Source organism: Mya arenaria, chromosome 16 (assembly GCF_026914265.1).
Source record: "Mya arenaria isolate MELC-2E11 chromosome 16, ASM2691426v1".
NCBI lineage: Eukaryota > Metazoa > Mollusca > Bivalvia > Myida > Myidae > Mya > Mya arenaria.
In genome coordinates, this window is record NC_069137.1 from 588684 (window position 1) to 606081 (window position 17398).

At 34.2% G+C, this 17398-nt stretch overlaps 2 protein-coding genes across 2 annotated transcripts; both read left to right on the forward strand.

The window, feature by feature from the left end:
• Positions 1-264: 264 nt before the first annotated feature.
• Positions 265-10169, forward strand: LOC128221224 (uncharacterized). The gene is made up of 4 exons (XM_052929739.1): positions 265-416; positions 6014-6145; positions 6391-6976; positions 9502-10169. The coding sequence occupies exons 2-4, from the start codon at positions 6014-6016 to the stop codon at positions 9678-9680; spliced, it is 897 nt and encodes a 298-aa protein (XP_052785699.1). The 5' UTR covers positions 265-416; the 3' UTR covers positions 9681-10169.
• Positions 10170-10267: 98 nt separating this feature from the next.
• Positions 10268-15765, forward strand: LOC128221223 (fibrinogen-like protein 1). The gene is made up of 4 exons (XM_052929738.1): positions 10268-10411; positions 11212-11311; positions 13454-13618; positions 14977-15765. The coding sequence occupies exons 1-4, from the start codon at positions 10385-10387 to the stop codon at positions 15222-15224; spliced, it is 540 nt and encodes a 179-aa protein (XP_052785698.1). The 5' UTR covers positions 10268-10384; the 3' UTR covers positions 15225-15765.
• Positions 15766-17398: the final 1633 nt, after the last annotated feature.

A 17398-nucleotide genomic window follows, 5' to 3' on the forward strand; every position in this document is an offset into this window, starting at 1 on the left:
ATACTTTGGTTACGTTTGAAATTATATTTGGAAGAAAAAGTAGCATCCCGCTGCCTAAAACATCTGAGAAAAGTTAAAAGCAGTACGGTTACTTGGTAGATAATATAACAGTGTTTTTCATGCACAATAATTTGCCGAATATTTTTTGAATACCACTGGATTTCCTGCTGAAAGACTGCACAAAAAAATGCAATTCTAGTCGATAAGATCGTAATACGAAGGTATTCACTGTACGAGAAGGATTCAGACAGCATGATTTATAAATAGATATACTTGCACTGAGACTCGAAATAGCTGCATATAAAACATTGTGGCTTATCATTGTCTGCAAGAAGCGCAAACGATTTGCACGCGAACAGTTCAGAGTGGATATAAATTCAGCTACAAGCGCCGTGTTTATTTCAACCTTTGACAAGGTATTTATAAAGGATGTTTTGCACATGTGTCTTTGTGATTCAATTGCGATGAACATAATTTTCATTGTTTTATCATTCACGTTCGGAATTTGTTATTTGTTGATTTGAGACGACCAGAATTGGTATTTTCGTACAGCTCATGTAAGTATTATGCTTGTACTAAAATGATTACGCTCACTTACCATATATTTTGGCATGAAAGCAACACTGTTCTAAGTGACACTAAATTTAGATAGAGATAGAACCGTTTTGCTTTGAATTTGAACCTTTAATATGTTTTAAAGTTTTCCATATATTTAATAGACAGTAGCGTGCAAAAATGACAGTTACCGGAACTTTAAATTCAGAAAGGTAAATAGGTACCATTGGCGATAACGTTTGCCAGTTATTGCCAGTCATTTTCGAAACAGCAATTATCTTTTTCAGAATTACAATAAACCGGTCCATTGCTGTTAGGCTCAATATTTACAAGGTCAGATATTATGTCAAATCGTAGCTTTTACCTGCATAGTCAACGTTTTTTAAAATACCAAACACAACTAGATGTTTATAAAAAGAAAACATTATTTTGTAGATTTTCCGTAACCAACCAAGAACATGATTTGATGGATCCATTTCTGCGGGTTCAGACTGAAATCACACCGCCTATGTAAAGATCCTGTACATGTCAATTCCCCGAATGCTTATTAAAGCTGTTGTTTGTAAAAGGCCTTTGATACGAGGCATCAACCTGTAGTGTGCACTTTTAATATACATTGTTGAATATGAGAGCTAAAACCGTTACCGTTTAGTTACATTGTTTATGGTAAAACTGTTGGTGAAATCATTATTTTGTTAATTGAATTTTTGGTTAATATGTCTAAAGTTGTCTATGAACGACAAGTTATTTACAATAATCCATTCAACACCAAGTACAGTGAAAGGTTTGTAGTTTAATATTACATTGCTGTAACTATTGCCATGTGAATGGTTGCCCTGACGACAATTAAATAAAATAAAACAATGAATGAAAAGAAATATTACTTACTTGTAAATGGACTATCCGGATAGTATATGTAAAGTTGTCCATGAAAGACAAGCTTTTAACATTAATATATTCCACATCAAGCAATGTGTTATATTTATAATTGAAGTATGACATTGCTGTAACAATTAGACGTTGGATTTTAAATATAGTTATATTAAATTTGGTATGATCGAAAGCAAATAATAAAAGAAAAGAAACAACTTAAAACAACATTGCCTGAAACCGGTAGGCTCGAAAACATAACATTGAACAAAAAAAATGTTAAGACAATAGTGACATTTGTTCTTGGAAAACTAGATCCTTATTACCTATGTAACTGCTGACAAATTGACTTATAACTCAAAATGCACCACACCTACAATGATACCGAATATTGCAGAAGAGACTGCTGATCGACAATTTAAATGCTCCTATTTCATTTTTTTTAAATCAAGTCATTACAATTTAATTTCTAAAAGGTATAACTATTTTGTTTGCATGTTGAAATAAAACTTTGGATTTTCGTAATCGTTAATAGGATGTGATGTTGTACACACAAGCAAATTAAGAGTATTACAATCCGGATCTTACGCACTATAAATTCACAACAAAATTTATTGCATAAACTGGTGTGTTGCATTTAAAAGTATGATGACGTCGCTAAGTTGATTGTGAAATTACACAAACTAATTTGTTTTAAGTGCATGTGCTGTTGTATTCTGGAAGAGATAATGAGCCTGAAAATATGCACATGGACGCAAAAATATACACTACATGCACATAGTAGATTTGACAAATATGTGTACAATAAATTCTTATAATGTTAAAAGCTCCTAAAATATTTATCTCAGTGGAAAACATTATGTTGAAATATACAGTGACTAGAATGCTTATGGTATGATAGACATTATGGTATCCAGATAATAATGTTTCTAAAACTCACACATATATACAAGGAGAAAGACTTTTATAAAAAATGCATTTATTTAAGCATTGTTGTCTGCTTTTTGTCAAGCTATATGATTGATTGCAAATGACTATTGTGATTTTGTTTTATAACAACGATTATATCTTAACAAGTCATTTTTCGATTTGTTTTAATCAAATTGATTTACTTGTCCGTAAATCAAGCGTATTTTTGTCTCTCTTTCTAAATCTGCAACAGTCAGTTGACAGTGAAACTGAGAGTAAAATAAAAGATAAGTAATGTGATGGTTCAACTGTTTAAAATGAGATGCGAAATATTTATACAATTCTATACTAACTATACTTCTTTTAAGGTTTGACATCCTTTTCTCATTTCACCGTTCAATTCCAATTTAAAGCTCAAGAAATGTTATTTATAAGCTATACAAGCAACACAATTTAACCTTTGCAGGGAACAGCTTGAACATTTGGTTCACCGAAGTTCATGCAAAAGTTAATGCATAAATATATGGATTTTAGCGTATGTAAACTTTGCAGCAATCTACCTCAATTCCCCTTACACAGGATATCAAAGAGTAAGTGGTCTCATTTCGTCTTTCGGGAAGGTCATCACTATTTACTGACCATTCCAAGGCGCTACCTAACAACCTTTAATAAACATACCCAGATTTTTTTATAGTTTGTATGCTCGTTGTTTTTTGTGGAGTTTTGTGCTGTTTTTTGTTGATTGTGATTTTTTGTCGTGTTCTTTGTTTTTGGCGTTAACCCTGTGCCATTTAATGGGTTTTATGTTTAATCTTTGGGCTACTAAGTTTGTTTCTGTAGTTTTTCATATAAATAGTGGACACACAACTATTCCGCATTGACTCGATTTAACATGAGTCATGTCGGCTGGGATGCTCTCACACTCCTTCTGTATGACCTTGAAAGAAAACGCAACACCAAATCTGTGCCCTCCAACTTGTCCTCAACCTACAACAACATCTCCGTGACGCGCTTTTTCCGATCCAATTACATTCACCAAACGAGCCATAAAAGCACACAATTGCAATAGCAATTAAGTGGCGACAGATCGAATAAAATTATTTCGAAAAACTTTTTTTAACTTTTATTTAAACATAACATATATAAACAATTAATACAAAGCTGAACAAGTTGGCATCTTGGCGAGGATCCTGAGTTCGACAGTCTCCAACCATTCGAGGTGAGTTTTGACTTCGTAGATTCCGGACGACAGTGGTGCTTCTGATGTTGTCACGTATACTTCAGGCGTATAGTGAGTTTCTGCTCCAACGACGAGGTTGGTTTGTGTGTAGTCATCTACCATTGACCAGTTGTCTGATGAAAATATCTTCCTTTTAGGATCTGCTACTTTTTTCTGACAGATACTTTAATGTCTTTATTGTTAGCTAACAGATAGTGGTTGAGCAGATCGTAGATGTTGTTGTGAGTAGCATCTGATCCGTGCACGTCTATCCAGTCCCTGTCTGGTACGTGTGGTTTAACTTTATATCTGTACACAAATGACGGTCTCTGACTTTTTGCTCTGATGGTTTTGGTTTTGTACAATTTAACCAGGTCTCTAGTAGGAAATGTTGAATTTGCTGCACTGAAATGATTGTTGTAGTCCCAAATGTAGTTCATGTCTATTTTTTCACTTTGTATTGTTTCCACATTTATGATGCTGATGTTGCTTCTTGTTGGAATAACTCCATAAGAGATAGTAGATTTTCTATTAAAATTACTCATCTCAGATTTCATGTCCAGGAACTGATACTTTTCGTAGGCATCCAAGTTATATCCCATCATTACAGGCCAGTCCTTGAATTTTGACTCTCTGACCAGGAACGGATGAATGACATATGTATTTGTATCCGGATTAGTTTTATTTTACACCTGGTGACTGTAAGCCATTCTGCTGAATTTCATCGTAATAACTTTCATAGCATCTACTCCGAACCGCTGATGTTTACGGACAAGATCATTTTTACTGTAACCTTTTAGTCTTCTGTCTCCTTTGTGGTATCGTCTGGTTCTTCTTCGTTGTCTGCGTCCATGTCTGCTTCTTCGTCTTCCAGATCCGACAGAGATGTATCCATGCTGAATCCAAACTCGACACTTCGTCTAGATCTTTTGGCTGGAGGCTCCCAGATTTCAAGTGCGTTGCCGATGTAACTTGGACGCTTAGACATTGTGGTTTGTATGAAACTTCGTAAAGTTGAGTTTTAGGTACAAGATCTTTTATTACCTTGTCGTACGCTTCTTGACCGTGGTCTAGGATGTACTGTCTCCTTTGAGCTTCTAGTTTAGCCAAATTCCTTGTGAGATATATTATCCCCGATAGTATCAATCTCTCTAATGCTCGTCGTATCGGTATTGGGAAACATCTCTGTGCGGTTACTTCTACGCTTGTCTGTGTTGATACAGTCTTCCTGTCTGATCCGTGATGAATTCTGGATTTTACTCCTTCCATGTCCAAATCGCTAATAACCTACACGAAAAAAACAACAACTTCTTTTATACTAGTTGGACGAAGTACCGCCAGTAATAAATCGCCGGTAAAGAAGTAGTTAAAAATACACACTTTATTGCTATTGCAATTGTATGCTTTTATGGCTCATTTGGTGATTGTAAGATTGTATAACGGTTTTTAAAAAAAATATTAAACAGGCCCACCGTCCGTCCCCTTACACTTACCAGTTAAGGATTTCACCAAAGATTGTTCTCTCAAAAATGTGTGGGAAACCAATCGAGTGTATTCTCCAACTTACTTGAGAGGACAATCTATAGACACTAGGCACTCGACGCAGCTATTGTCCGCAGGACATTCTTCGAATGGCTGAAAGTATTTTTAGAACTTGGCACTTGGTTGTAAAGGAGCTCGATGGCTCCTAAACTCGCCTCAAACCTATCAAGTCTTTAGATTATTCCTTTGAAGCAGTAAATTAGGCCTTTCTTTGAGGGTTTCTTTTTTCCCATTTCGTCTTTCAAAGTGTCTAGATCTTGGGAATTAAGAAAATCAGTTTAAAAGATACTATAAATTGTATGTGATTTCATTAAAATTCGCCTGATTTAAAAGTTTACTGACTGTCTTTTTCCGCTCTCTTGAAGGACCACTGGATTTTAAAACAAAGCTTTCGTTTACACTGTAACCTTCACATTGCTGTTTCTCGTTTAACGCTTAATGAGCGATTTGTAACAATATTAACCACAACAAAAGTTATCTAATTCTCATTAAAAGGTTAAATCCGTTCATGAAAATATGTTGTGTTACCGATTTAAAATAAAATAATGTTTTATCACACTCAATACCCACTCAATATTACCGAACATATCTCGTCAGTACATCTAAAAACATTCAATCATTTACAAGTAGCTGCACTATCTTTTGACATATCTTAATGCCAGAAGTACCTGCTGAACTAAAAATATCCTTTACGGGATACAACTGTTGTGTAAAAAATAAACAAAAAATGCCAAAGAAGGCTATAAGAAATGTGAAGTTATGAATGTGTAAGATTAGTTACCAAATGTTAGGTAGAAGGAAAGTCCTTTTTATTTATTTTCGTCACACACTAATGTCAAAGTGAGAAGAGTGTTCAGTTAATCACCTTACGACAATTACCTTATGAACTTTAAACTCGTGTCTTTCTTTGATTTACAGATGTGGCTTCAAACTTTGCCCGTGATATTGTTGGTGCTGACGACCAGTGCGGTACATGTAACGGCAGACCGATTGAGCAGAGTTGAGAGTGAGCTGAAACAGATCAAGATATTTCAATCGTTTATTATAGCGGTAGGTATTAATGTCAGCATGATTACTATGTTTAGCACAATGTCCTTTGCTCTTTAAAATGAACTCGTTTACAGATGTTATTGTCTTGGGAACGATTTTTAAATAACGCTAAAATTGACATTCCTTTAGCTTTTCGAATATGCCCCAATCAAAATAATTCAAGAAAAAAGTGATATGCCATTTTATAAGTCTGGAAGCATACAGTTTCTAAAAGGTTGAAATGAATGCATAATTACTATTCACAGAGAATGGATACAATGGAAATAGATATTGGAACATTAGCCACAAAAGTAGCAAGGATTGAATTACTTGAAAATTCCACAGAATCTGAAAATGCTGGAACTTATATTCCCAAGACTGACCATAAAACAGAACATGTTGAAAAACAATCTGAACTAAAACAAGTCCAAAGTACTCTAAAAATGTACAAACATTCCTTTGCAAAGCACAAAAAGAAATTCTTGGCGATAAATAATGTAATCAAAGACACTTTGGTAGTATTTCGTGAAAATGCATCAACAACTATAACAAATTTAGTCAAGACTGTCAATGAACATGTCAAAAATAGTTCAGATAATGTAGCTCTGACTTTGGAAAATATATCTAACTCGTCAGCTGAAAGTGAGAGTACATTGCGCTCTGAAGTGTTGAATTATTCAAAAAACATAAATGCTGAAATTCAGAAGAACTTGGACACACAACTACAAGCGACAACAACTGAAATGAAAAATACAATGAAGGGGCTGATTGGAAAAGCGAATAAAGTTGTTGGCATCATTGACGAAAGGAGATCTACTATTGAGGATAATATGTTTGGCGTTATTAGTTCACGTATGTTTTACATAATAGAACCAAACTGATCCTTAACATCAATATTACCTAATTTTATTTATTTTCAAAATAAATCACAAGATGCCAAACAAAACAGTCTTCGCGAAGGTTCACGGTGATAAGTTTTGTATGATCTACACAAGAACATTCCTTAGTTCGAGCAGGGAATGTTGTAGACAACAAATAAATATGATTCGAAAATTCCGTATTATCGGTTATAAGTTATACTTAAAATATAATCAACTCAACTAAAAACACATTTCGTTACTAATTCAGGTTACATGATATGCAACAACATGAAACAAATATATTTAAAATGTATGATGATTATTGGTAATCAGGAACTGTAATTGGACAGTATTGAGATATCAGTGTTAGTACGTTAAAAATAACAGTATATACATTTACCACATGCTTACCCTTGTTTTCCGTGTAATATACCCATTACGAATATTTTTATCTTACACATGTGTAAGATAACATATCAGACATTTCTATTGGCTAGACTAATCACACGCGACCTAGATATCCCTCCGCATTGTTTGTAAACAAAATGGTTTAAACGCCTACAAATACTTACCTCAATAATGAAGCGGTAGGACTTCAGGGAGACAAATGGCTAACGAATCATAGTGCCAGAAAGCATCTTGTTCGAAAACTTTCTGATAACAATATTCCGCCGACCAGATAATGCAGATTACTAGTAGAATTCCGCAGCACAGGTTTCTCATCACACGTACGTCCCGAGACCGTAATTCTCGAACTTGAACAGCTTGTTCTCTGGAAACATTCTTGATGGAACTTTTTCAACATCAACATCCATGCAGTGCAGAGTAAGGCTTCGCCGTAATCATCTGCATGTTGTGAAAATCCATGTACACTAAGAAAACGCTTCAAAGTCTTTAAACGCTTTAAATCCGTACACACAGTAAAACTTGACACACCGATGTAGGTCACGTAAACCGCGTAAAGCATGTACTCTCAGTGTGACGTCATTAAATTGTGTACTTATTGTGATTTAATGGTTAAAATTGTTCGTTATTCATGTTGTTGGATATTTAACTACACATTTTTATACGTGTGACTTGTTCAGCGCTTTATCAGAATTAAAACTTGATAACTGCTAGCTGTTTTTGTCATTTTCATTTGGAACTATTTATATGGCGCATCGTTGACATTCCACTCAGTGTACTTTGGCTGTCAAACAATGGGTTAAGAAAGTGGAACGTGGAACTAAATTGGTAATAAAAATACCGTGTGATAAAAAAGATCTGACACTCGTTGTCATTTTATACAAGATTTTTATTAAACTCGTCCATGAAAGTTAATAATAAGCTCGCCAGAGGCTCGCTTACTAACAAATTTCATGAACTTGTTTAATAAAATCTTGTATCAAATGGCATAAACTGTGTTATACGAACAACGGTACAAATGCCAGATGCTCTGTTTGTCTATGTGAATGTTTTTAATAGCATACAAGTACAGAGTGATAATAGTATTCAGATAGTAATTTGCATGTCGCCAGTGTAGAGGAGTTATAGCATACTTTGATTAGATTTACCTTTTATTTTTTGTTACTTTATTCATAATTGTTGGGATAAGAGTGAGGGTTGTGCACCTAAACTGGTTTAAACCGGTAAATTTACATTTGACTGAACGTTCCAAGGCGGTACCTTACAATCCTTGCTAAACATACATATTGTTTATTTAGAATATATGCACTGTGTTGTTTGAGAGTTTTGTGCTGTTGTTCCATGGTTCTTGTTTGTGATTTTTTGTTTTGGTGTTCTATATCTTTGGCGTTAACTAACCCTGTGCGATTAAACGGGGTTAATGTTTAAACGTTTGGCTAATGAGCTTGTTTTTGTAGTTTTTCACATTAATATTGGCTGCTTTTACCTGTAAATAAATTCAATGTTTCAGTGGTAATTCAGTTTAAAAAATTACGAGCTCGTGAAAAATGGCTTCTGTCGTACTCGATTACCTCCCCTGACAATAAATTGGTCCGTAAAGACAATAATTTAGCATAATGGTTCAAACTCGGATACAATATTGTAATTATAACCAAGATACAGTTCTTATAGTTCGTCGCTTTAGTGCCTTTTTTATTCTTACTGCGCCATTTGACTGATCTGACTTTTTATCTGTTTGGTCTTTCAAAAATTATTGTTCGTCTATTACTTTTTTTAAGTTAAAACAAACAACCATGCTCGAATTAAAATTTTCCTTAGAACCCTGCCGGCTAAGGCAATCTAACACAAAGTTATACCTATTGTTTATTTTTTAATGCTTAAATAATCTGTTGTAATGTAATGTCATTTGAAGCATTGCCATTGGAAGAAGCATACAACGAATCTACTCATCGTCAATTGATAAACCTGCGCGTTGAATTTCGCATTTAACACCACTACACAATTTCTGATTGATTCATTTTTGTTAAAGACCTTGATCTAATCGATGACATTAACACAATTGAAATGATCGATCTTCTATTAATGTAATAAATGACCTACTTTTTTGTTTAGTTCACAGCCCCTGGACTGACTGGTCATCCTGGTCAGATTGTTCGAGGACTTGTGAGATGGGCACTAAAACTAGGCACAGAACCTGTAACGCCCCATCTGCCGTAGCTGATGCAATATGCATTGGCAATGTCAAGGAGACAGAAGAATGTGTCAATGATAACGATTGCCCGTGTGAGTAATATTAAAAGACACGTGACGTCTTCAGCATGAGTCATGTGGAGGAAAACGTGACGGGTTCTTTATTTTTGCGACGTTTCATGCTTTATTAGCAGGTATAATAGATATTTAAACATAATTTCGAAAGGTTTTTTTTTTTAAACCAATCTTATACGTTTTGAAGTACAATCTCGTGGTTAAAAGGCTTGAATCGCAATGTGAAAACCTCAACAGGGCTCATTTTCGCAAAAAAAGTCATATATATAATAATATATTTGCTTTTTTTATAAAATAACTGAGATATTTATTTTTTACACAATGAAAATACCTATTACAAAAAGGCTTATTGTATGACTTTGCAACTTCAACATATAAATACAATAAGCCTTATATGAGTACAAACTGGCCAACATTTCACTTTTAACAAAATAGTATCAGCAATACCTGTATCTGAATTGTATGCCGTCAGTTTTATATTTACATATTAGACGTATACAACAATGTAGAAACACAATACAAAATAGAATTGTACACGGTCGTCAGGCATCAGTCATCAAAATTCAAAGATCAAGGTGCTTGATATGTACATCATCTACCTTAAAAGCACAAATTCTTTTCTTGAATTTCAGACGACTGTCAGGGGTTTTTAAAACAAGATGCCACTTTGCCGTCGGGTGTATACAATATAACTTTGGACACTGGAGAGAATGTATCCGTATACTGTGACATGGAAACGAGCGGTGGTGGTTGGACGGTGAGTCAGTTTGAATGGAATTATGTGTGCTCTCATGTCCGCATAACACGACAGCTTACATAAGGTTGGAATACACATTCACCGACGCTATGTTTATGTTCAATTTTGCGCGTCTCTTTCTTTAAAACTACAATAAAGTGCCAATAAACAATAAGTGACAATAAAGTTCTTTCAAGGCTATACAATCGCACCACTGTTCACCTCGTTTATACAATGTAAAAGTACCACTCGGGGCTTAGCCATTCGTAAGATATAGTTTGTGTTGATCACTCGTTTAAATGTTTTGCGACCTTATAATAAGAATATCGTTTTGATTTGAAAATGATGTTTAAATAGAAATAACGAGAACACTCTCGACTCTTACACGCCGATACGACAAAACGAAAGTCCGTTCTGTGTAAATGTCATACTTACACCTTTACTCTGGCATTCTCCATTGATTGCGTATTGGGGTCAACAAACACGAGTTATACATTTATGTCGCCAAAATGAAACAACACCAATTATATTTTCCATACAAGTTTCGTTTGATTTATATTTTTAACGAATACATTTAAGTCTCATTAACAGTAATATTTATTTTATTTTTTTTATTTTAAATGAATTGCGTAACTTTGTGAATGACGTCATATGACTTTGATCATCATCAGGAATATCCGTGGCACAAGTGCCTTCTATACAGCAATATGACAATCGCAGTTGAACGATAATATACTTACAAAATCTCACCACAAAATTTATTTGTTTAGATTTGTTTGTAAGTACAAAAAAAATGAGGCATGCATTGCTTTTATCCTCAGGTTTTCCAGAGGCGGTGGTATGGCAATAACGAAAATTTTAACAGGAGTTTTGCGGAATACGAGAATTGGTTCGGTTCTCTTGATGGTGAATTTTGGTTAGGTAAGGTTTATATAGTAGCAATAATCAAATGTGAATACGATTTGGAAGAATAAAGCCGGAGAAAACTTTGCACATGTTTGTTCAAAGTTTTTTACCAAAGCAATACGAATGATAGGTGGCGTTTGGGTGAAGTATTAGTTTACGTTGATACAGTAAGTGCTTAAATATGAGACTGTATGTAACATATTATGTTTATGTTCCTGCTATCACATTGCTAGGTTACATATTTGCCATTGTCCTTCCGATCGTCTGTCTGTGCGATTAGGTCATGATCAAGGTCAATGACACTAAAAAGAAAATATAACGAAATGAATGCATATCTTTGAGGATATTTAATATTGCATTCATTTTCAAACTCCTTCGTAGTGCAAGTGGTGATCTGATGCACAATCATCGCATTGGCGAAAATATTGTACTTTCTTTTGTGACAAAGGTGGAGAGTGAGGGCAATCGCGTCTTGTTTTAACATTAATATATATATATATATATATATAGCCAAGGATATTATTGAACCTTTCGCGTATTGCTTTAAAACGTATTTAGTTTAAAAGTGCATGGGAATAATATATGTTAAGGTGAAAGTTTCGATCTGCCAATTATTCATACATATGAGATTCAGTTTATTTATTATTTCAATCATTGTTCGGCTTATACCATGTCTTTCTAATCATAATTTAAAACAATCTTAATTGGTTTAATTATGTGTTATATCTTATTAAAAGTTATTGCGCATTATTAAAGAATTATACTGATATGTTCATAAATCATACATTAATATAAATGATTAATGGTTTGGTGTTGTGCGTGATTTATCTGGCATGGGAAATGGAAGACAGACTTTTCAAACACGTCAATCATAACTGGAAATTGTCTGTCCAGTGTGCCAAACTACGTCTTCCTTGTCCTATATTTAACATTTGTCACTACAATGTAGACAAGTTTATCGACGGAAAAGTAATAATTGTATTTGCTATAATTGTGAAAGGGGCATTTATGTATGAATGAACGATATAGTCATGTCATGTTCTATCTCAATTATTTCATGACCCAAATGCCTATGTCAGTAAGATACATTTTCAATAAGTGAAATTGTGCATGATTTCAAATGTAATGGAAAAGGTTACACGAGGTAATACGAGTGTCAACTCAGGTACATAATCGCTTTTTATATCACTCGATTGCAAATATAAATAAGGATTCTTCATTTGCCAAACGTTGTTAATGAGAACTGCTTATCGAGATAAAAAAAGCTGTGGGTATGTATAAACTCTTGGACCCTTGGTGAACATTTGATTGTAAATCCAGTAATCGAAGGTTCGATCCCCTGTCGGAGCAAAAATAAACAATAATACCCGTATTCACGGCGGTAAGTTATACGAGGGTCCTACGCCGATGTAGGAACTCTCAGCTTGCCTCGTAAAATAAGCTTACATCCCCCAAACCCCATATTGCAAACGGTTTATGCACATCTCATATTTCGAAAACTTTGATGCAACGAGTACAATAGCACTGAGGTGACGATATGAAATATTTACCCAACTATATGCTGAAAGTTAAAATTGTGAATCAAAACAGGTTTTAAACTAATATTGATAAAAATGTTTTTTGCACGAACTTGTTATTTGAAATATTTATCCGTCTAATAAAAGATACACTAAATTAACAGTGTGTCCAGAAATCATACAAGAATGTGATGTTATTCAGTGAGAATCAGTCTTTGAATCGATTGGGTCTTCCTGAGCGAAGGAGTCTCTAAAAATTGTAAACTAAATTGTAAGAATTAGGGACATAACTCTATATTTACACACACATTGCAGTTGACTGTACGTGACGCCGACAAAACACGTGACGTGATTGGTCCTTCATTTGTGTAACCAACCAAGAGTTTATTTTCTACTCTTGTGTTAGAACTGATATCAGCCTTGGATTGCGGTATATCGGAATCCCTTTACAAATTGACCACTGACCGACCATTTCATCTATCGATTAACAACTATACTATAACAGGCAATCCTATATCAATAGAGAGAACGGGAAACACTACGTGTACAAGAATACCTCGCGTCTCGCAACCACTCTTATGTCATGCATTCTCCAGCTGTACAAACGAATGACCATATTCTTTATTCACTTTCTTTTCAGGACTAAAAAAAATACACGAGATGACAAGAAAGGAAAATGTGACGTTACGTGTAGATGTACAAAGCATGGATGGAACGATTGGGTACGATGTTTACTCTGATTTCTTCATCTCATCTCCAGATCGCTACGAGTTCCACGTCTCTGAGAGAATCGACTCGTTAAACAGTAAGTTAAATACTTATAGTGATGTTGAAAGATATTACAGTAACGACGCTTTGGTATTCCTGCTCCAACCATGTACGCGCGAGCTTTTGGTTGAAACGTAAGAAAGGGCTTATTGTTTACAACAGTGAAAAGTATCATGTTATTAATTCGTCTTTATTTCACTGACCAATATGTATATACTTACTGAATTTACCTTTGATTATTATTAGCTGCAATATACCCAAGTGATACGACAATTGTTTACAGTCAGGCCCTAATGTGTCTAAACATCTTCAGTCTCTGATATCACGATTAAGCAAAGCTATTTTATTCTTTTTTTTCATGTAATTTGTATAGTATTCTAATTTTGAAGTTTTCTGGGACTATAACGTAAAATCATCATAATTTTTATCACAATACACTCATTTTATACAGTAAAACATCATTAAAATAGAGAAGTTGGCTAATGGAATAAAAGCGCCTTAATCTGTTTAAGTTTATGAAATTTCAAGAAATTTGAAGCAAAGTAATAACGATGACCAATGGAAAACAATAACGGCCGAACAGAAGCCAACTTAACAAAGAGGAACCAAAATAAAGCATTAAAAGAAGATAAATATACATTTTACATACATATAAAACGACTGCTGTTCGGGAATTTAGCGGAGATTAAACATAAAAAAATTCAAATGGTGCAAAGAATGTTTGAAAAATTGAACGAATGCAGTTAAAAGCAGGTTATATTAATGGGCGGATCAGTGCATTTTATCAAACGCTACATATAGCAGTCTGGAATCCATTACATCACATCAACGTGATTCAGATAAAAATTGTCCCATCGTTTGCGGTGATATGATTGAAACATAATGATATAGCCAGAGCAAAGTTAAAAAATCGCGTTTCTGTTGATTTATCTATTCTTTAAGAGTTTCCAAGCCAGGAATATTTAGTTCTGGTTTTGTAACTTTGAGTTTTTCTTATTTTGCTATTTATAACCGTTTGCACAAAATACGTCTTTATATTGAAAATGTTATAGTACGAACATTTAGAATATCGGAGCGCGCAAAGTATATCGTTTGTTCCCCAGTGTGACCGTTCTCGACTTATTATCAGGATATAAACCAAATCATGTAATCAGTGATGATGAGTTTCAGTGTGAAGTGTGTATAGCTTGTAATAAATAGGTAACTCAGGGTCTCCAAACCACTGACCGTTCTCGACTTATTTCCAGGATATAAACCAACTCATGTAATCATTGATAATGAGTTTCAGTCAGAAGTGTGTAGAGCTTGTCACAAATAGGTTACCCAGGGTCCCCAAACCGTCGACCGTTCTTAATCTTTGACCGGGATATGAACCAAATCATGAACTCATTTCAGTGCGAAAAAGTTATACCCTATCACAGACGGCCTCAGACAACCGACCGTTCTCGACCTATGACAGGGACATGGACAACCTGGAGAAGGAAAACTGTGCCCAAGAACGAGGAGGTGGTTGGTGGTATCATGATACATGTTCGGATATGTCTAACCTACATACATGGCAACACCCTTGCTATGCGTCGATTTATGGGTTTTTTGTATTGAAGACATCTCAAATGATGTTAAGAAGGGATTTCTTGCTGTGAAATGTTCTTATCTATTCCAACTTTACGTTTATTTGGTGTTTAACGTATGTGTGCAAATGTAGATATTATAATTAATTTTCTTTCTAAATTTAGAATATGCACTATATAGTTTAACTTTGACATCTAAAATTTGTTCAAATGATCACAAACTATGCTTTTTTAGTTATTTTAATAATGATCAATAGCGCTAACGATAAAACTGTATCACAAAATTTAGTTGATTTTGATATTGTGTGTATAGTGTAAATGTTATAAACTATATCATTTTAGTTGCTTAATATATGTACATGTTACATTGGTAGTATAATAGTATTGTATATAAGCTTATAAATTTCTTATTGCATCTAGTGGACATACCTTCGGATTCATTTTCCTAAATTCGACTCTTTGTGGGATAGGACGCCATTTGGAGGCTTACCAAGGGAATGAAATGATGAATGAAATGATTCGGGTTATGTTCTGTGACCCGATGCCGAAATAACTAGCTATTATTCATGTTTTAAAACTAATATCATATCTATAAATGCTAAATATAATATTTTGTCTAGTTTTGTGTTTTTCTATAACTCTAAAATAATTTAAAACCGCACCTGGTGATAAACGTCTTGTATCCATGATTCCAACGTTCAACAGCTTGCATTGACTAGCTAGCTGTAATAATACATATTAAATGTATGATGAAATTGGGTGGTCAGTGTATATAAACACAATTCAATGCTTTATACTTTAATACCGATATACATCTCATGATAGTAAACACAACTCTGCTATGTACAAAACCTGCAGCAGTAATAAGAATAACATTAGACAGTAGGCGGAGCCTAATATTCATTAGCATCTCTGAGTAATCATGGTTACATTTTACCAAACAAAATGCAAGGTCCACTAGTTTGGATATAAAAACACGATCATTTAGGTTATCAATAAGTGATCATTCTCTGTGTTCTGCTCTCAGGTTTGAACAGTTTGTGCATCTTACTCCCTGCATGACCGACCTATACTCCCTATGCACGCGTACAAGGACCATTGTTTTGTTGAACCAATTTCGCACGATGATTTTCTGAGAGTGCTTGTATTCCTGTCATCTGTGAAAAGTACTAAAACATTGAAAAGCAAAAAAGAATATAAAATAATTGAATTTAAAAAAGGCATTTTTCTACTAAACACTCCGGTATAAGAATATGTCTAGTTACTTACTACTGATTGTGACGTTCGCTTCGGGCTGCAGGCTTCTGAGCTCAAACTCTATTGGGGAAAAAGACTCTTTTTCAATAATCTCCTTTTAGGGAAAACATAAGTGTAGATCAATCGAAACCCAATAAATAAAGAACAGTTATATTATATTTAACTTTAACAGTAACAGTGCAAAATATACGATCGATGTCAATTGGCGATATAATGTTAGACGATTCAAGCAGATTTGTTTCTAGTTATTTCTGCTATAATATTATGCTAAAGTTCTTCAATTCTATGTTTGTTAGAACATAAAAGTTGGCACCTAGGAGGTTGAAGTTTCGGCTACGATCAAATGCACTATCTCATGGCCTCTCAAAATTGACATAAGTACTAGTTTCTACCCAGGAATGCGATTTGAACGTGATTCTACAATAGTTAATCACCCATGTGACTTATTGGACAAGTGTAAGGCAATTATTGTATATATATAATATAGAGAAGTAGATGGCAAAATAGAATAACAAAAGAATTTTTTTATGTGCTGAAAATACAAATTTGCCTTCAACAACTGTCGTTGCCAGAATATTTGTTTTACAGATAAACGGTGGTAGTTCCAGCACTTTGAGTCATATAAATAGTTACAGTTAACTGAATACTACTATCGTGCATAATTATGCACGATACACATGTCAACCAAAGTACAGGGACACTGTACTGATTTAGCCATTCCGTTAATAAAACTCAACTTAAAGGTTGCTTTCTCAGTTGCTTTATTGGCCGATAGTTGTTACTTCGTATAAGCAAAAAATTCAATTACAATCTTAATATGTCATGTCATCTTAATTCGCGAACACTGACATTATCTGAAAATTGTTAATGTGAAATATCGTTATTCCGAATTATCGTTTTTGATCCATTCGGATTAACGGTGTTCAACTGTACGATTATTATTTAAATGTAACTTCATATTATCTAACTATTTCAAAGACCACATGCAT